Source organism: Palaemon carinicauda, chromosome 34, assembly GCF_036898095.1.
Source record: "Palaemon carinicauda isolate YSFRI2023 chromosome 34, ASM3689809v2, whole genome shotgun sequence".
In the NCBI taxonomy this organism is placed as follows: Eukaryota; Metazoa; Arthropoda; class Malacostraca; order Decapoda; family Palaemonidae; genus Palaemon; species Palaemon carinicauda.
In genome coordinates this window covers 13615691-13637523 of record NC_090758.1, presented here as the reverse complement: position 1 = coordinate 13637523, position 21833 = coordinate 13615691, and the positions used below count along the sequence as shown (strand labels likewise).

General features: G+C 36.2%; 2 protein-coding genes across 6 annotated transcripts in view; both read right to left on the bottom strand.

Annotated features, from left to right (window-relative positions):
• LOC137627080 (mediator of RNA polymerase II transcription subunit 25-like) overlaps positions 1-7643 on the bottom strand; it is a 121937-nt gene extending 114294 nt beyond the window's left edge. For all 5 annotated transcript variants that reach the window (XM_068358071.1, XM_068358074.1, XM_068358072.1 and 2 more), the window contains exon 1: positions 7467-7643. In XM_068358071.1, the coding sequence (XP_068214172.1) occupies positions 7467-7573 (107 nt within the window). In that variant the 5' untranslated portion in view covers positions 7574-7643. The remainder of the gene's footprint in view (positions 1-7466) is intronic.
• A 2352-nt stretch (positions 7644-9995) lies between these two features.
• On the bottom strand, positions 9996-13009 carry LOC137627078 (piggyBac transposable element-derived protein 3-like). Its single transcript, XM_068358068.1, has 3 exons — positions 12991-13009; positions 12366-12570; positions 9996-11834 (listed from the first exon to the last, which is right to left on the bottom strand). The coding sequence occupies exons 1-3, from the start codon at positions 12991-12993 to the stop codon at positions 10195-10197; spliced, it is 1848 nt and encodes a 615-aa protein (XP_068214169.1). The 5' UTR covers positions 12994-13009; the 3' UTR covers positions 9996-10194.
• Between the last annotated feature and the right edge of the window lie 8824 nt (positions 13010-21833).

Here is a 21833-nt window from a genome sequence, read left to right as displayed (position 1 = left end):
AGGCTACGCAGCTAAAGGCTCCTCTCCAAATGACAGAGTCCTCAAGGGAATATCAGAAGGAGGGAGAAAAGCACTTTCTCATCTACAGGGACCATATCCGAGAAAAGCTAAGTTCTCTCAGTGAGGGTTTCACTGGTGCAAAAGCAGCAGACTAGAAGGCAACGTTATGAAACTGCTTGACAGTCTAGTGAGTTGGCAACAACCAAAGATGTGTGACTGAGAAGCATGCGGTAAGGTATGCAGAGCATGTTGTATGCAGAGCATGCTGTATGCAGAGCATGCTGTATGTAGAGCATGCTGTAAGGTAAGCAGAGCGTGTTGCATGGCGTGTAACATTTCTCAGAAATTCCATGACCAGTGCTAGAGTGAGTAATATCGCATTACCGTCCATTGAAAGTGCACGTGCCGAGGGAATTGATTTAGACTGTTTTATTGATGAATTTGATAGCCGGCATGATAATCGTAGAATTAAGCTACACTAAATGTACTATAATCTACTTCACCTCAGGAAAGGGAAACTCGCCCTGTTGGCAACACTGCATTACTTCATGCATGCTTGCATGGGGTTTAATATCAACATAATATTACCTTACATTCATAACTCATGATTCATTTGTTTAGAAGATATTTTTGCCATATTTTGCGATTTGTTAAAAATATATTGCAAGGAATACATATATATTTTTATATAAGTAATACAAATAACCTCCATTATCATAATGTTTGTGTAGGCATACATGTATATGATTACAAATGCAAGTTATGAAAGTAATGAGGTGTTATTGTCATTTGTTATTCCCAAGTTGAATGGGAAGAAGCTCAAGTTGAGGAAAAAAAAGGCAGATGCATGCGTTGAGGTGGCTGACTCATAGCATGAGGTTGCTGCCTCAAGAGTTGCGCTTGCTGTAAGGGTTGCGGATGCGCAGTAGCAGGTTCCTGAGGAACGAGTTAAGGTTCCTGAGGTGTGAGCTGCGAGAGTTGTTCTTGTCTCGCGAGTTGAGGTTCCTGAGGTGCTAGCCTAAGGAGTTGAGACTCTTGCCTTGAGGAGGGTTTAGGTCGCTGCAGCGAGTGCTGAGGTGGCTGCCTCATTGATGGAAGAGGTTGTCGTACCTCAAGAGATTGTTGCCTCGCTGGTGGAACCGCAAGCGGAAGCGGAGGAAGTAAGGCATAAGACTCCTGCTCCCATTGCTGAGGTTGCCTTAAGGAAGGTTAAGGTTGCTGCACAACGCTGGTAACTGGCAACTCAGAACGCGGTAAGGTAGCCTGAGGAACCTCAACTTCGTACGCCTGGCAGACTGGACTGCGGTGAGGCGGAGCTCTCGCAGGAGGAGGCGGAGGTTGCTGCACACCGCTGGTAACTGGCAACTCAGAACACGGTAAGGTAGCCTGAGGAACCTCAACTTCGTACGCCTGGCAGACTGGACTGCGGAGAGGCGGAGCGTTCGCAGGAGGAGGTGTAACCTTCTCAGCCTGAAACTCACGCATTAAGACCGCAAGCTGCGACTGCATGGACTGCAGCAAAGTCGTCTTGGGATCAACAGACGATAAGGTCTGTTGAGGCAAAGCCTTAATAGAAGATGAGGTCTGTTGAGGCATCGCCTTACCTCTCTTAGGAGGTGTGCAGTCACCTGATGACTGAGGAGAGTCAGAGCTAACCCAATGACTGCATCCGGGTTGTTGAACTCTAACTTCGTACGTCTGGCATAGGTCTGGACTTTATGTTTAAGAGGTCTTGAGACCTGAGACCAGCGTTTTCTCCCCGAAATTTCTTCTGCAGACGAGCAAAATAAGGGCTCAATCGTCTGCGGGTGGGAGTGACGGTCTCTGTAAGACACGCCCGCAACCACCGAGGATACTTCTGTGCGCCGATCAAGGCCTGCCGAACCCTTTTGCCCTTCGACATTGCTTCTCCCCTGGGCTTGGGAGCTTGCAAGAGGTCCCGGACTGGGAGGACGACTGGCACGCACAGAAGTACCCTCACGCACAACACTGACACACTTTGCGCTAATCACTTATCACTTTTGATTTTCTGTTTGCACTTATTTCACTGAACTCGAAACTTTAAGTGGTTTGTACCTGAAACACGCAATTCTATCCTTTCTCAAAAGTTAGTAATTGCGAAAACAGAATTACAATGTAACAGAAAAATCTAATGAAAGATAAATAATTCAGTGGCTGGAAAGAGACTAAACACTAGATCAAATAAACTACGTTTAAAATCTCTCACCGCATAAAGCTTGAGAACAAGAAAAAACTCTAGAAACGTTTACCTTCTTCCCCTAAAGAGACTAGGGAGAAGAGCAAAAACGATAACAACGTTACTCGCTTGAACGAAACGTTTATCCTCCTCTTTCTCCCTCCGTCTCTATCTCTCTCTCTCTCTCTCTCTCTCTCTCTTGACTTAGAACCTGAGAGAAGAGCCCAATCATATATATCGTTAAAACATATTATTGTTAAAGGAAAATATTTCCCAAAATGAAAAGTTCCTTTATTAGAATTAAAACCATTAAGTTAAGAAAGAATGAACAAAACGCTAGACACGGTTACTCTTACTGCAACGTGACACCGTGAAAATTCTCTCTCTATCGTAACGATAGAGCGCAAGTTGAACGTTCTGAACGTCAACAACTGCAGAGACAAAACAAAACGTTAGTTCAACTTTGAAAACAGTACGAGACTATCAAAGAAATTCTTTCAAAAACATTAAAATAGCATAATATGTTAACAGGTAAAACCGAAATGACGGGCTCAATGTTAATTAACTTCGGTACCAAGAAAAGACCGCCTACTATTAGGTAAGGTCGAATATAAACAAATATAAAAATTAATTTTAATAAGTTTATAATAAAAGGAAGTTAATCGAAGAGGCCTATAAAAGGCGGAGAGATATAAAATAAATCTAAAACTTTTGTTAAGCAAAATTAAGAAAGAGAGTCTATACTCTCTTAGACACCAACACTTCCGTCTAAGGGAAGGGTCGGCCATTTAAAGGTGAAAGAGAGTTCATACTCTCTTCGTCACCATAATTAATCAAATTAATTCCAAAAGTTAGCTAAGCTAATAATAAAACTTCCTGAATAGCGAAAGCTGAAATCTTAGAGCAATACTTCACCAAAAACCGTGAACAAGACTCCAAAATTATAAGCGTATCCATGAACGTCTTGCCGGAAGCACGACAGAGGAAAAATTGAAGTGGTGTCAACAAGAAGTACTGCAGTACCTGGCCACAGGTGGCGCTTGTGAGTACACCCCCCTCTTGTATAGCGATCGCTGGCGTATCCCTTCCGTAGAATTCTGTCGGGCAACGGAGTTGACAGCTACATGATTATCGGGTAAGTTTAATATTGAAAAATTTATTTTTATATGTTTATAATAAATGGAAAGTTAATCGAAGAGGCCTAATAAAGGCGGAGAGATATAAAATATATAGATCTATAACGTGATAAGAAAATTACTAAAAACCTAAACACACTTCCGTCTAAGGGAAGGGTCGGCCATTTAAAAGTGAAAGAAAGTCCATACTCTCTTTGTCACCATAATTAAATCTATCCAAAACGAGTTCAAGTTTTGAGATGAAGATAAAACACCTGCATAGCGAAAGCTCAAAACTAGAATAGTGTACTTCACCAAATAGTTGTGAAAACAAATCCAGTTAGTAACAGCGAATTAGTAGGTCTTGCCGGTAGCCCGACAGAGAGAAAATTGAGTTCTGTGTTTACATTGAGTACTGAGTACCTGCACGACAGATGGCGCTGTTGAAGTACACCCCCTACCTGCATAGCGATCGCTGGCGGATTTTTTACGTAGAGTTTTCTGTCGAGCAACAGAGATGCAGCTTATATAATCACCGGCTAAGTTTAATATTGAAAATCTTATTTTTTTCAGTAAGTGCAAGAAAGCATAAAAATACAATAACTGTATTTAGAAACTTTAAGAGCTTTTTTAAAGACTTACAATGCATGCATAATACTAAGAATTATTGCTATTATACAGCAAGAAGTTTTGTGCATAATAAAGCAGCAGAAAAGTAGATGACGACGATATGTATATGTCAAGAGGAATGGCCATCCCCTTAGCAAAGGACGACTTTAACAATCTTGGTAAATGTTACAGTAGCAGAGGAACAAGCATGCAATCAATGATACACAAAATAGAGGGTGCTACTTTAGTGTGATTCCTACCATCAGGATTCTACTATAGTGTGTGTCCTACCTTATTTTTCGGGTATGAGGTGATTCCTACCAAAGGAAGACATAAAACATACTTCTTGACACTATTTTAATCTATTCTATTCTACAAAACATGCGGAAAAATACATAAAACACACTTTACCTTACATTAGGTTAGGTGAAATGGTCGTTTTGTTTACACTGTTTCCTTGTTTGGTTGGTTTGGTAACACTTCATTAAATTGTTACTCTTTTAATAACACCTACGAAGGGGAATATTACATTATCTGGCTATTTGCTTTGTAGGAATTATCCTATAGTAGATTTGAATCCCTATATTGAGGTAGGAACAGAAAATGAGGGTAGGAATAACGGTTTAGTAGCACCAAATGGAGTATTCATTGAAATTTACTTGATAAGGAGCAATGATGGTGGCACTCACATTGCCTTAGTTGACGAACAATTATTTACTGTTACTCGCTTTGAAGTAATCTCTTATCAAAAGGATGAAAGGTTTATATTAGCATAGAAAAAAAAATATTCTTTTAATGACAATTAGAATGGGTCTTTTATGTTTTCTTTTATAAATAATTTTGACTTTTAACTAGTTCTATAGACTGCTTTTGGTTGTGTTACAGCAAGAAAGTAAAAAAAGAAAAAATTTACTTATGCTGTGTTGGCTAAACTAGAGCTAGGGTTACTTGACAAATGTAAACCCATGAAAAGTCAAAATGCCCGGAAAAAAAAATTCGTAAAATTAGCTTCATACTATTGTATTAAAAATCTAAATAAACAATTTACTCATAAATAAAATTGATTTGATCAGCAATAACAGTGTTTAAACCTGTCCCAACGAACTACGTACACCCTAATGTTTTTAATTACATCAGCCATACAAAGAGGTCAGTAACATTGTAAGGGTGGTATTTTAACCTGTAATTCCACTAGCCTACCCTATGGAAGAAGCCTTGGTAATATTTTGGGAGCATCCCACCCAGCCATTACCGCTTGCCAGTACATAGGAGCTTAAAGAACATAAAGTCATACCGCAAAAGCTAAAGTGCCCGAAATATTCGATATAGCAACAGTTGCTAGAAGTCCTTGACGTCCCAATCATAAAGTAAGTCATTATTTTTACACTAAGTTTAATTATCTGGATAGTGAATGCAGTTCATTATTAAAGTTACAGTATATTGATGTTAGCGTGTGCAGCTCAACATTACTGCTTGCCAGTACATACGGAGCTTTTTGTTTTTATTCTTCGGCGAGCGAAGCAAGCCCACGGAAAAAAGAAAACCATTAGATTTAGGATAAAACATTGCTGTTAGAGTACATATCTTGACATTACCCCTTGCCAGTACATACTTAGCTTGACGGTTTTATTTTTTGCAAGCGAAGTGAGCACACGGCGGGGTGTATGTATGATAGCGGCCACCTACATGTATAATTACGGCAAACTTAGAATACCCGTAGGTAAGTAGGTAAGGACAGAGCTTGCTGGTTAGGTTACGGGGGAAAGTTGAGCTCAGTTAATGTCCATTTTTAATCGAAAAGGGAGGAACTGGCCGCTGATATACAAAGGCTCCCACATGGTGAAGCAAGAACCATTAGATTTAGGGTATTAATCTTTTTGAACAGAAAATATGTTTTCCTTTAGTAAATAATGTGATTTCACTAAGTTTCACTTTATTTCAATTACCAGTTTTAGCGAGTGTGTAGTGGGGAACGATGTAGTCGAACTGGTTGTTCCTTTTGTTTGCGGTTGAAATGAAAGTCAAATTTGGTTAAATCACGTTATTTACTACAGGAAAACATATATTTTCAGTTATGTTTCCCCGTCCGTAAATATAATTCAACCAAATTTATTAATGAACAGGATTGGACCAATTAGTCAATTCAAGGCTGCAGCCCTTCAATGCAGGCTGGTTTATGGACTACTACTACTGAAGGCTGGTTACTGATAATTAAAGCATATTAAAAAATAAAGGCACATTACAGGCAGTGCATTATTACAAAAAATATATAAATATTTCGCCATCAATTTCACCTTCAGACATAACAACTTTCCCTTTACTGTAACTTTGCGTATATCGACTTGTGAATTATACAGATCGTTGTACAGTAATATAATGTTTCCTTTGATTTACACATCTCTTTATGTTGGCATTATTTTGCCCTAAGATTTTAAGTCACCGAGCATTTATTTGTTTTTATTATACCTAACTTGTGACTTCGCACACAGCCAAGAAACTATCTTCCAAATGTGATAGCAATGTTGTCTTTCATTGTAGAATTTGGATAAGGAAAGTATGGAAAAGGTAACATGTCTTTATGCAAAATCTTATATTAAAGAGACCATTGTATTCGCTTGTAGTATACATTATGTAAAGATGAGAATAGATAGAAATATAATTGTATCACCTGGTTATTTTAGCGAGATGTATTCTCCGACGAGTCGAAACCGCGTCTTGCGATAATAACAAAGATTGGGAAACATGTTTGATATTGGCATTAAGTGCATGTGGTATTTTAGCCTGTGATTTTAACCTTCTGGAAGCATTATGAACATTATAGAGGTTGTATAATGAAAGAACTGGTTGTGTCTTTGCTCAGACAGCATCTATTAACGTTTACAACGTTTCCAGAAGTCTAAAATTTCTGCCAGATCTTTGCTCAGACAGCATCTTTAACATCTAAGGGAGACAATATGTTCTTGCCATTTCAGACTGTGATTCAATGTGTTTGGAATTCCCCCAAGTCTTCATGTAAGAAGCATTGTACATAATAATAGCCGATGCAGTTCAATATTCTTGTAACACCTCCTTCTATATCACGCAAATGTACAGCAGGCTGTGAAGAAGAGTGTACAGTATTATGCTTCATGGTAATCCTCATGGAGTCATAGTATCGTGCATGTCCGTCCTCTGTGATGGCAGTTCGGTAACTTTTGCCGGGGACTTGCGGCTGATTTTGCACAGCGTCCCCCTTTGGTTGGTGCCTTTTAGGGTACACAGAGAATATTTCTAAGGATGCTTTATAGTATCCTGCGGCTGCTTTTGCACAGCGTCCCCTTTACGTTAGTGCCTTTTAGGATCCAGAGAGGATATTTTTAAGGATGCTATATAGTATACTTTGGTATTTTTCATTATCCTTATTACCAGCTAAGCTACAACCCAAGTTAGAAAAGCAGGATGCTAGAAGCCCCAGGGCTCCAAATGGGAAAAAAATAGACGGCTGAGGAAAAGAAATAAGGAAACTGGGAAAATAAAAGTTTTATCAAAAAACTTTCTATACTTACGATATCGTAGGACTAATATAAGCTTCCAGAAGCTCAGGGAGATATCTTTTCAAGCTTATGCTTTTCTCAATCACAAATACGACATCCGTTCTGTCGTAGTTATTCATTTTTGCAAAAACGTCATTCACAAAATCTTCAATGAAACTGACTGGCTGAAAATAAACAAACAACTTCTTCTTCTTCCTTTTTTGTGTTGTTAATTTATGGCAACTTTAATATTAACTCTATTTATTTATTTATTTATTATTATTATTATTATTATTATTATTATTATTATTATTATTATTATTACTATTATTATCATTATTATTATTATTACTAGATAAGCTATAACCCAAGTAGGAAAAGCGGGCTGCTACAAGCCCAAGGTCTCCAAGAAGGAAAAATGTCAAAGTTAGGAAAGGAAACAAGGAAATAAATAAACTACAAGAGAAGTAATGGAAAATTCGAATATCTTAAGAACAGTAACATTAAAATAAATATTAAACAGTGAGGAAAGAAAATAAGGAAATAAATAAACTATACGAGAAGATTGAATAATCAAAATATTGTAAGAACAGTACCAACATTGAAATATATCTTTTATATATAACTATAAAAAACGTCCAATAAGGATGAAGAATAAGCTAGAACATTCTAAAATCGAAATACCACTATCTTATTTTCATTTCATTGTTCCTTCCTATTGGTGAACTGGCATTCTCAAATTCTACGAAAATTACTTTCTGTTTTGTGATAGAGTTCTCTTGCTTGAGGGTACACTCAGGCATGGTATTCTATCTTATTTTCCTTAACTCTTGAGTTTATAATAATAGTAGTAGTAGTAGTAGTAGTAGTAGTAGTAGTAGTAGTAGTAGTAGTAGTAGTAGTAGTAGTAGTAATACGTTATCTATTCCATTAATGTAGATTATTGAAGATGGCCTAGCAGAGATTTGCCGTCCAAAGCATTCTATTATTCCTTCGAGTAATTAAATTATACTTGAAATGCAACAAAATACGAATTCCAGTCATGCAGTTCTTACATTATCCAAGCTAAGATGTATTGATACTTTACATTAAGGTATTCTTTCAGCATTTCACAACGCAGATTTATCGTTTATTAATAAATCCACACTATAGAAGCCCTTTGAGAACAAGAAAGGCTTCAGTTGCCTCTTGAAAGCCATATTGCATCCAGTCCTTTGTAAATCTAGTGGGGGTTATTGTAAAGTCTCGGGACTGCATATTTACTGAGAGAGAGAGAGAGAGAGAGAGAGAGAGAGAGAGAGAGAGAGAGAGAGAGAGAGAGAGAGAGAGAGAGATTTTCAGATTCCAATAAACTATTGGTAGGCCTAACTATTTTCATGTCAACATGATTTGTTGGCTGCACAATATTTACCAATTCTCTTATATATTATGGGCGTTTAGTTCTGATAACTTGATGGATTATTGTGCATATTTTAAACTCAAATTCTTGCTTTAATAGGCAGCCAGTATAAATTAATTAGTATAGGAGTGCTCTCTTCTTGGAAGTACACTTTTTATCAGTCTTGCTCCTCTGTTTATTAATTATGTTTTATAATTTCCTAAGTTGCGCTTTTGGTAAATTGTTACAGTAGTCGATTATGGTAATAACTGTAGGCCTACAAGTTTATTTACTGAATGTTTACCCAGGTACTATTGAATTTCAAACATTAGCCTCGTGCTACTCCACACCTAACTCAAACTAGTAAACAGATTATAATCAATCATTTAGACAAAATGTAAAGTTCATCCTACTCACGATGACGTACTATTCTAGATAGAATGATTTCTTAATTTGAATTTATTCCTCTGATCGAACATATAAAGAAATATTGTATAAGGAAGGGACTGTCTATATATTTTGGAGATTTCTCTTATCTCCAACTAGTCATTTAGTTCCTTCACTAGCTAAGCTCTTTATACTAATAGTATGTATTCGAACATTAGCCACGTGTTACTCAAATGCCTCACCCAAAACCAGCAAACAGAATTAATCAGTCATTCAGACAAGCTTTAATCATTCATCCTACTCCCTCTATAATGCCACAAAGGCGTAGTTTTCTCAATATAAATATAATTTGGTAATTAAAATGTATCCCTCTTGATAAAATATATTATTAAAACATCTTATAAGGGACTGATTCTATATATTTTGAAGATTTGTGTATTTCCACAAAAAAAAAAAAAAAACTTCAGGTCCGTCAGGTTACTTAACCCTTTAAGGTCCACCCTAGGTTTTATGGGAAACTTTAAAAATTCCTTTTAGTATGTTGTAGTATTAGAAAATACAAGACCTTTTTATTCTTGTGTACTTTTAAAAAATTTTCCAAATTACCGAAATAATTGCATGCAATGAAGTATCCCATTTGGGTACCTTGGGCGAGTTTACGCGGACCACGCTCATCCCATATGGGATCTATTGGACCATAACGGCACAGATTTTGAAGTTTCGCCCAACATTGTTTTTTTAGTTCTAATGTATAACAGAAAGTTTTTTATAGTGCCAATGTATAACAGAAACACATATATGGCTTAACAATTTAATTAAATAAGAAATACGTTATAAATACAAGAAAATACAATATTCAATAAATACAAAAATACTATAAAAATACAAAAATACTCTGAAAATGCAAAAAATATAATAAACCTTACTCATCATTGATAAAATAGAAACATTATAAAACTTACTTTAAAATCTATTGAAAAAGAGCAAAAACAAAAATTACTTGGAAATCTTATGAAACAAAGCAAAACAATTACGATTTTCAGTGAGGCAAAGGGCCACCTTGCACTCCTCACACATCCAGCGAGACCTGTGGATGTGGCCTGCAGTTGAACAGAACTTGCAGGTCTGCCTCATGGTGACATGCTTTGGCATGTGTAGGGCAGTGGCATCCTGGCGTGACTCTATACTTGGCAAAACTGCCCGTTGGCCCCTTTTGGGCAAAGGGACATCCCTGGTGCCAAGAGAATTTCTAGTAATCCTGAAGTTTGATGTCTTGAAACTTCTCAGCCAATTGGAGATATCCAGTCGGAAGTCCTTGAGGGGCTTTGGGTTCGTCTGCAAAGCCAAGCAATCCCTCTTGTACAGAATCCAAGCGTTGCAGATGATCAGGTCCAGGAGGTAAGCAAAGAGCCTCATGTAGTACCTCTTTGCTCTGAAGGGGGTCTTGTAGAGGTGTGTCAACATGTCACTTTTGTCGATGCCACCCATGCGGTTGTTGTACATCTGGATGGCAGATGGACAAGGAATGGGAACCTTCTTCTTCTGTGCCCTGTCGTACCGCTCCACTGTTCCCATGGGGTTGACACCGACATCAGTGGACAAGATTGTCACGACGCTGTTGTCCTTCCATCTTGCAACGAGGATGCCATCAGAAGAGACGTAGTCCAGTGTGCCCCTTTGCGTCGTCTTCTTGCTCATCTCCTTCACAGACTTCAGGGGAGGATGTCCAACTCGGTTTTCCCTGGCAGTTCCCACATACCGGCATCCATACTTCGATCTCAGGTACTTAGCCAACCCTATACTGGTGAAGTAGTTGTCTGCATACACTGCTGCGTGACTTGGGTCCTTGATGGTCTTAACAAGGGAGACAACAAACTTGGAAGTGACAGACATGGCATTCTCCTCTTCAGACAGCTGAGTAGGGTGGCTCACAAAGGTTGTCTCCCCTTGGTACATAAGAATATCATGCACAAATCCATCCACGCTGGAGCGGCAGAACAACTTGTAGCCCCACTTGTCAGGCTTCTTGGCTACATACTGGCGAAGGTTACCAGCCCTTGTGCCCTTGTAGGCAACCATCACTTCATCAATGGAATGGATAGGAGTCTCGGGAACTTTCAGGAACTCTCTGGTGACCTTGCTGAAGGGGACTCTCACCTTGAAGAACCGATCTTGGGAGCCTGCTGCCTGGTCATTGTCGTTGAAGTGAAGTGATGATCGAATGGCCTTGAAGCGGTTCCTGGACATGAAGTCTGCAACCTGAGGAATCCTGGTCTTCACGGCCCAGAAGTCGACGATGCTAGGGAGAGGAACCAGGCCCATGTATATGATGAGGCCAAGGAAAACCATGACATCCTCTTCTGATATGTGGAAGTTACTGCCTACATCCTTCTGTCTTGAGTACAGGTTGGACTGGAAAACGATGTGATCCCTCAATTCAGCTGTGAAGAACTGAGAGAAATACTCATAAGGTTCCCTCAAGAAGTCCGGCTGTGGATGAATGAAGTCGGGCAGGGGTTGGATGTCAATGTCGTCCTTCTTCCATTCACCAACACGAGGCCTCTTAGGGTTAACCTCACCTTCACCTTCCTCTTCCACAGGCATCTCCTGAGGGACAACAACATTGACCCTGCGACCTGAAACAAGAATAAATAAGTGAAACAGTAAATGAACCGTGTGTGCTGGTGTGTGTGCATGCATGTGTGTGCATGTGTATGTCAGTGAGTATGCATGTGTGTGCATGTGTATGTCAGTGAGTATGAATGTGTGTGCATGTGTATGTCAGTGAGTAAGCATGTGTGTGCTTGTGTATGTCAGTGAGTATGCATGTGTGTGCATGTGTATGTCAGTGAGTATGAATGTGTGTGCATGTGTATGTCAGTGAGTATGCATGTGTGTGCATGTGTATGTCAGTGAGTATGCAAGTACACAAATAAGTTTAAAAAATACTTATTGTTTACAAAAATTTAAAGAGCAACACAATGAAAACAAATTTAAAGAGCAACCATTGTAACAACTAGGCTTTTAAATTTTTTTTTTAAACAAATCTCTCTCTCTCTCTCTCTCTCTCTCTCTCTCTCTCTCCATCTCCATCTCCATCTCTCTCTCTCTCTCTCTCTCTCTCTCTCTCTCTCTCCTCTCTCTCTCTCTCTCTCTCTCATACTAACCTCTAGCATTGGGAGGGTCAAAAGCATCCTCCAGAGTAAGGCCTTCGTCGTCAGGAACGTACGAAGGGTCGTCGTCATCACTGTCGACATCCAAAGGGCTCACGTCGACATCACTTCCTTCAGCATCGTCAGGGGCAACCCATGGTGTACGTTCCTGAGTCTCCAATGCAGCGTTGCGATGCCCATAAAACGTATGGCCACGAAACTGCAAAAAAAAAAAAAATTAAAATCATGTAATGAAAAAAATGTAACTGCCTAACAAAAAAGTAATTTAATCCCTTGTAAGGTAATATTTTGAATGCACATGAGCCTAACATATCTAAATCATCACTATTATTTCTACAAATATGGTCAAAACTATTCACAAATGTCTCAGACAATCACTAAAATAAATTGCAAAAACGATGTGCGTCGTAACCTAGTGCGCGGTAGAACCGTTACGGTCCAATAGATCCCATATTGGATGAGCGTGGTCCGCCTAAACTCGACCGAGGTAGCCCATGCGGGATCTATACTTTTTCCGATAGTCACTATGACACGTCAGTAACACTACAGCCATTGAAACCCACATCAAAAGGTAAACATATCACTCGGCTTCACTATCCTACAGTCACTGTGTACTTACCATGATTACGAAGGTCGGGGGGGGGGGGGGGAAACGTGGACGTTACTGCGACGGGTCTTGACACTTTTGCGGCTGGAGCACAAGTGAGGTGTCTTTGGAAGGAGCTACAGACTTGGCGAGAAGGGCAGGCGGCTTCTGATTGGCTGATTCGAAGAGCAGAGGCGTGTCTCTATGAGTTGCCAAAGCGTCAATTTCAGACAGGCATAAACATGTTCACCACGACTACCCAAAAGTAGCTGTTTTAAAGATCCCGTTTGGGCTATTTGGTCCTTAAAGGGTTAAACAGCAACTCAGGTTCAGGTTCAGGTTCAGGGGTGAGGCATAGCCTTTACAACGGCGCCTCTAATGCTTATCTTCTTGTACTGTTTTGTCTTTTCTTCCACATTATGTTTAATACTTCTTTTTTCTTTTCTATATTTGTTTCACTAAATAAAAATAATCCTACTATTTTCTTTGGGTCTTCCTCGTATGGTTGTTGTAGCTCAATTACTTTATTCCTTTCTTTTCTATATTCCTGGCAAAATAACAAAAAATGTATCAAATCTTCCTCCTTATTTTCACAAAAATTACAGTTTACATTCCCTCCATTGTGTCTATTTACAATATTTAGTTTTAACGTATTAGTTCTTGCTCTAAAAAATATCACTGAAGCAAATGTATTGTCATAAATTAACTCTTCTTTAATTTCTTTCTTCCACGTTCTATATATTTCTAGGCTCACTTTACTTTCTATTTCTTCTTTCCACTTTTCAGTATCCCACTTTCTGGTTTCCGTTTTTATTTCTGCCTTGTTCATTCTTCTTATTTGTCTTATACCTAAACTTAATTCTTCCAAATACTTTGCAGGTTGTTTCCACCATCTTCCTTCTTTTTCTTGAATATCCTGGATAATTATTTTCAGCATTTCCTTCTTTCCATTCAGGGTACGATTTAAGTACTGCAGCTTCCCATCCATCACCCTTGCTTTCATAGAAGATGCACCTATCTCCCCTCTTAGAGCAGTATTAGCTGTGCTTTTAGTGGCACCTAAAATCTTCCTATATACCCCATTCTCTATTCTTTGTAGTTTCTCTATTTCAGTTTCTGTTAGATTTATAACATTTGTTCCATACAAAATAGATGGTAAAGCAATACTTTTCCAGAACGTTTTTCCTATCATCACTTTATTGCAACTTTTCTCTATAACTGAATATGTTAGATTAGCTAATTTTTGTGCCTTTTCTATCATTACCCTTTTCTGAGTTTTAAATATATTCCTACTATTGTCTAGCTTTATTCCTAAGTAAGTCAAACTTTCTACTACTTTGATTCCCTCTATGTTATCTGGCTTTTCTTTCATATTGTAAATCATAATATTACTCTTCTCTTTATTAATTTCCAACCCACATTTTTTACTAGTTTCTACTAATATCTGAATGTTACGCTTGGCATTATGTATATCCTGTGCAATTATTAAGGCATCATCTGCAAAAAATAATGATTCTATCTTTATTAACTGATTTCTGAAACCGTTTCCTTCCTCTTCTATTTTCTTCATGATAATATACGTAATCAGTTTAAAAAGTGAAGTTGATCCTGTGCAACCTTGTTTAATTCCACTTGTAACTTCCATTTCTTGTTCTATACCTTCTCCTAATTCAATGCCCGTAGTATCTCCTTGATAAATATTTGCAATTGCACTTATGATTTTGGTGTTAATTTTATATTCTTTTAAAACTTCTATTAATACCTCCCTTTTTACAGAGTCAAATGCTTTGCTAAAATCTATCGCAGTTACTATTAGAGGTTTCTTGTTACTATAGCTCTCTTCCACACAATACTGTAATATAAAGATATTGTCCTCTATCCTGCCTCCACCTGTAAATCCTGCTTGACATTCATTGTCTTCTTCATTCATTCTTATGTGGTTTTCTATTTCCTCTTTCACCATCATCATGAATATTTTATAAGAAATATTTAATAGAGCTATGGGTCTTAAGTCTTTTGCCATTGGCCTTCTTTTCTTTTCAATCATCTTTGTCCTTGACTTCTTCCACATATTTGGTTTTTCTTTTTCGTCCAACTCATTTTGATAACATTTCTGTAAGGTTTCAAGACATATTTTGCTTTTTCCTAGTGCCTTATATAGTTCGGGCTTTAGGCCATCTGGTCCTGCCGCTTTTTTTGCCTTTAATTTTCCCAGGCAATTCTTTACTTTTTCTGTTGTGATTTTTGGATTTTTCATTGGTTTTATTTTTCCTTTTGTCACCATTACAAGGTCATAGTGTTCCCTAAGTATGTCCGGGATATTATATTCATCTATTCTTGTTGTATCTTCCTGATGTGCTATTTCATTTTCATATTCTATCTGTTTTTCTTCATTCCAAATTGAGTCTATTCTATTTTCATGTTTACAATATATAGTTTTCCAGTACTTGATTAATTCCTCTTTTGTTTCTTCCTTATTTAGCCTATTTCCTTGTTCTCCATAAAGCTGTATAACTTTGCCATGGGCTTTCTGTCTGTTCCTTATTCTATCAATATTCTCCCAGAGTTTTTTATTTTTATCCATTTTTATTTCTTCTGTTACCTTTTTTTCAAATCTAGTAATTTCCTTCTTTATCATTTCTTGCACTTCCCTCTTCTTTTGATCATATCTCTCTTCTAATACCTTTTTTACTTCGATGTTGGATTCATTTCTTTTCTTTCTGTTTAAATCCTTCCTTTCCTTTATGCCATTTCTTATTTCATCGTTCATCCAGGGTTGCTCATGTACCTTTTCTTCATCAAGAACTTTCCTTTTATATACTCTTGCCAATTTTTCTTCTGCAGCCTCTTTTATTATCAGATCCATTCCTTCTATTCTGTCTATTTGTCTATCTCTTACAATTTCCTCTACTCTTGTTGTATATTCTCTTAAACTATTTTCATCTGTCCTAAAGTATTTTACTTCCTCCCACCTTCCTTTATTAAAATTTTTGTTCTGTTCACTCATGAATTCCAGTTCTATAGTGATCAGATTATGATCTGAGATGTCAAAATTCAATTTTTCGTCGTCTATAATCATTTCCCTAAAGTGCTTATACATTTGTTCGTTTACTAGTACGTAGTCTATTACACTTTTTTGTTGCAATCTTTCCCATGTATATATACCTTTACATCTTAAATCTCCATTCAATAGGACTAACCCATGGTCATTCATCCAATCGAGAATCATTTCCCCGTTCCTGTCTAAATTCTGGTAACCTAAAAATCCTACATGTCCGTTGAAATCCCCTAATATCATCAATGCCTCTTCTTCATTTAGATTTCTAATAATTCTTTCACATTCCTGTTTTATTATTTTATCCCTACTTTTGTCTTCTTCAGTATTCCCTGCTGAAAAATAAACCAACAATAATCTAAATGTATGCTTATAAGCATTACACTTAACATGCAATAGGTCTTTACTATTAGTTTCTATCTTTTCCAATTCTAGACTGTCACTATTTCTATAAAGTATCATCAAACCTCCTCCTTTTTTATCATCCATATTCCTCATATTTTCTACTTTTATAACACCCTTACTTATATTTAATCTATCTAACTTTTGGTGTGTTTCTGTCAAGCAAAAAAGTTTATTTCTACTATTTAATTCCTTCTCAACTTCCATCAGTTTTTGTTTTGTTAAGCATTGTATGTTCAACAAGTAAATCTTAAAGTTTTCTTTAATTTTGTGTTTATATTCTTCTTCTTTCCTTAAAGTTCTTGCGTGTTTTCCTCGTTCCGACGAAAATTTTCCCTTCTGTGCAATTTCCCTTTCTTTATGAACCATCCATCTTCACCATTTTGTCTTTTTGTTTGTAATTCTTCCCTTAAGCACCTATCTTGCTCTCTCTCTCTCAACGTTAGATCTGGCGCTACAAAGATTCTACTTTCTCTTGTTTCTGGACAATTTCTAAGGTTCTTAGCCTTTCCTATAATTGTCCACTTCTCTCTTTCACTTTTCATTTTTACTAGTAATGGCCTAGGTTTATTTCTTTGGTTTCTAACCTCTTGGCTATCAGTTGGTCTATTACCTATTTCCAACCTACCTAACCTGACTGTTTCCACTACTTCAACTCCAGTTACCCCTATATTATCTTTGAACAGTCGCTCACACCTATCCTTATCCTTTCTTTGCTTTTCCTCTGTGCTTCCTTCCATGCATTCCTCGACATTATATATTACCAGATTATTTTTCCTCTTTTCCTTTTCCATTATCTCTTTAACCTCTTCTCTAACTTCTTCCCTGATGGCTTCTATAGGCATATTGACTCGTCCTACCTGTGCCGAACCTATCGAGTCCTTTATTTCTATTATTGCTTGTTCCAGTACCTGCAGCCTATCCATTAGCCTATCATTAATCTCCTTCATCTTTTTAAACTCAACTTTCATATTCCTATATGATCCCCTACATTCTCTACAAAACCAAGAGAGACTTTTGTTATTCTGCAGCACTTTGTAATCTTCCCTGCTAATTTTAACACAACCATTGTGGAACCAAGACTCACAGTAGTCACAGGCGATTCCATATTGTTTCTTGGTTACCTCTCTGTCGCACATGGCACAGTCCGCCGGTTCCCTTTCCATTTCTTCGTCTGATGAGGATTCTACTTCCTCGTTCCTCACCATCTTCACTTTCGGCTTCGTTCCGGTCTTGCCCTTATTTTCCATATTCGATTTTGAGCCCATAACACCTTAATGTCCTTAATTTTCTTCACTTAAATCAAATAACACAGGAGCTCACGTGGTTTGTTTTGGAGCAACCGCTATATTTTCGAGCAGAACTCATAAGACCCGGAACTCTCTCTTTCTCTAGACGTAATATTCCAGTCCTCTGATTGGCTGTATCTTCTCAGCTGTGATTGGTTGTTGCCTTTGTTTACAAATTCACACATACACAACTAACACCATTGCCAGAACCCAGTTGATTATTCCTTTGAAAATGACGCATTTATTTGGTTTAAACGTTTAGAAAAGGTTCATTATCTACTTGATTATTAAATAAATAATATTTTGTGTTTGTTTTTATAAATATTTTAATTTCTGAGCCTTAGTCTATTTGTAATAAGTATAGGTATTTTACCTCTATCTAGTTGAATTCATTCATAAAATATGAGACTGTATGACGTCACATACAGCAACCAATCACAGCAGAAGACGAATCAGCCAATGAGATGACATATATTTTCCGCTAAAGAAACGCATCAGGTAAGAGGGTTTCTCTGCCTTATGGGCTGCTGTTGGCTGTTAAATTATTGTATACATAACAATATTTAAGATCTATTTTATCACAAAATGGTTGATTTAGTTTTATTTTTTTCCATAAAATTTGCAATATTTATTTAAGCCATCTTTTATCTGAAATACATGTAGGCCTACACCTGTTTTTTACCCCTACCATTTATGATGAAAAGTATCCTTAATAATCATTTGCTCAATAACTTATTATACTGAAAATGTAACAAAATACGAATTAAAGTTACGTGGTTACTTTACTATTTATGTTCAATATAATAAATAGCCCACAGAAACCAGTGAATAGAACAAAAAAACTTTAAATACATCCTACTCTTGATGACGACACAGACGTATTTTCTGAATAAATATAATTTAGTAATGAAATATCTACATTTTTCTTAAAATATTTCTTCAAAACATAATATAAGGGACTATATATTTTGAAAAAGATTATAGGTTTTTAATTCCCTTCAAAACAATTTCATAGAAATTCGGGCAGGTTTCTCGAACAGCAACTCACAAGTACACACAAACACACTCACTCACACACACACTCTCTCTCACACACACATGGCGGGATATTCGTCCTCTGATTGGCTGTATATTCCTCAGCTCTGATTGGTGGTTGACTTCGCTTACTACAGCTTCACAGACAAACACACGCACATCTAACATCGTAGCCAGATCACAGACAAGTATTCCTTCAATTATGGTGTATTTATTCACCTTATACCTTTTAGTAAGATCCATTATGTATCATTTCTAAATTTAATAACTATTTTAAGTTTATTTGTACAAAAATTGTAATTTTTAATTAATAATTTTATCTGTAATGAGTATAGGATTTCCACTACTTCCCAGCTAAATTCATTCATAAAAAAATACAACTGTATGACGTCACATACAACAACCAATCAAAGCTGAGAAATAACCAGCCAATGAGACGACAGATAATTCCCGCTAAGGAAATGTATAAGGCGATAGTATTCCTCAGGCTTATGAGATGCTGTTGGCGAACGAGTAAATTTACACGATATATTTTGCTCAAACACTAGCCAAAAGAATATTTATTATCTACTTCTTATATATATATATATATATATATATATATATATATATATATATATATATATATATATATATATATATATATATATATATATATATATATATATATATATATATATATATATATATATATATATATATTCAAATAAGCCATATATATTTTTGATACATTAATGTCTGGATTCTCTTAACGACCTCGGGATCAGAGCTCCCAGGCGAAATCACACAAAGACAAGAGCTTGTGTTCGGCCAGGAATCGAACCCTGGTCGGCAAGCTTGTATAGACAGTGACTAAAATACTTCGTTTAGTCACTGTCTATACAAGCTTGCCGACCAGGGTTCGATTCCTGGCCGAACACAAGCTCTTGTCTTTGTGTGATTTCGCCTGGGAGCTCTGATCCCGAGGTCGTTAAGAGAATCCAGACATTAATGTATCAAAAATATATATGGCTTATTTGAATATGAAAAACACGTCTAAATGTGCAAAATTTATCATATATATATATATATATATATATATATATATATATATATATATATATATATATATATATATATATATATATATATATATATTAGGTAGCATTCATACGTTTATCAAATACACTTTCCCTTCAGTTATCACATTTTTTTCTTTTAATTCAAGAGTGAGAAACGCATATTTTATATATATATATATATATATATATATATATATATATATATATATATATATATATATATATATATATATATATATATATCACATTTTTTCTTTTAATTTAAGAGTGAGAAATGCATATTATATATATATATATATATATATATATATATATATATATATATATATATATATATATATATATATATATATTATAATTATCTTTATCAGTTATTATCATTAAAATTCTGAGTATTTTAACCAGTAATGTTGAGAATTTTGAGTTCATATATATTGATTTTATAACAAAAACACTGCCTTAAGTCTGAGGCCCAAATATAATGAATACACAGTAAATAGCAATGTATAGCCAATTTATTTCCCCTTTTATATGTTTGTTTCATTATAGGCATTATTAAAACAATGACTTGGATAGAGAGCACAAAAAAAGTGGTCTTATTAACAGAAATAAACCATATTCAGAAAGCAATTGAGAATAAACTTCTTGTTTTCTTCTGTTTCCTTCATGAAAAATTGAATAATTGATCTGTAAAGAAACAGCCTTTGCAAAACTGATTTTTGAATAGGCCTACTTGTAGAATGCTCTGTCTTTAACACTCAATTTCTTACCCTAAACTAATAAATTGTCTCCCCTTAAGAAAATATTGATTGATATATAGGTTGTAAATTTATTTCCTGATATCGAGATAAAGTTATAGGTGATCAGCGTATTTTTTTCTTTTTCAAGAACATCTAATCAGACTATACTGTATTATCATGATAGGCTCAGACACCTAACATTCTCAAAAAATTTTATTTTCACAAATCGATGAATTTTAGATTGTACCATAATAATGATATTTGTCCCATGTCCTTTATCGACCCTCCACGGGACGCCTTTTGTCCAGTATTTTCAATATTTGTAAAAAATACAACTAGTAAATTTTTAGTTATAATATCATTCAAAGGCGCAAAACATGCTTGATTGCAACTTTTTAATCATTATCATCTACTACGCCTATTGATGCAAAGGGTCTCGGTTAGATTCCACCAGTGTAGTCGTCTCCATTTTGAGCATTTGAATTAATACTTCTACACTCATCTCCTACTTCACGCTTCATAGCCCTTAGCCATGTAGACCTGGGTCCTCAAACTCTTCTAATTCCTTAATTGTGAAGCTGTTAAAAATTTGGTGAACTAATCTCTCTTGGGGAGTGCAAAGAGCATGCCCAAACCATCTCCATCTATCCCTCACCATGATCTCATCCACATATGGTATTTGAGTAATCTCTCTTATAGTTTCATTTCTAATCCTGTCCTGACATTCAAAAACCAACATTCTTCCGAGAGCTTTGTTCTCAAACCTACAAAATTTGTTGGATATTGTTTCATTGTCACACTAAGACTCATGTCCATTGAGTAACACCAATCTCACTAAACTGATATATAGTCTGATTTTTATATGCAATTTCAGGCAATTGGATTTTCAAATTTAACCTACTCTTGCCATTTTTTTATTTACTTTTTTTCAATCTTTCACTAATCTTAAATTCTAGACCCTGTATTGGAGATCATAGTTAATAAATACTTGAATGATTCTACCTCATTAATCCTATCTCCTTCCAATGATATTTCATCTTCCATTGCATAATCCATTCTCATAATCTTGTCTTTCTTCTACTGCATTGATCCTAAGCTTAACCTTATGTGACATTTCAAGCATTCTGATAAGGAAGCATTGCAAGTCATATGATGTTCTGCTAATAGGGACAGCATCATCAGCATACTATAGGTCAGCTAATTTCCTGTTACCAATCCAGTCGAATCTTTTTCCACCATCCCCAACTGTTCGACGAATTACAAAATCTATGAGGAGAATAAACAACATACCGGA

Coding starts and splice junctions, on each gene's coding strand:
- LOC137627078 (XM_068358068.1), bottom strand. Junction 11,835..12,365: donor TGACCCTCCCAATGCTAGAG/GTTAGTATGAGA, acceptor TTCTTGTTTCAG/GTCGCAGGGTCAATGTTGTT.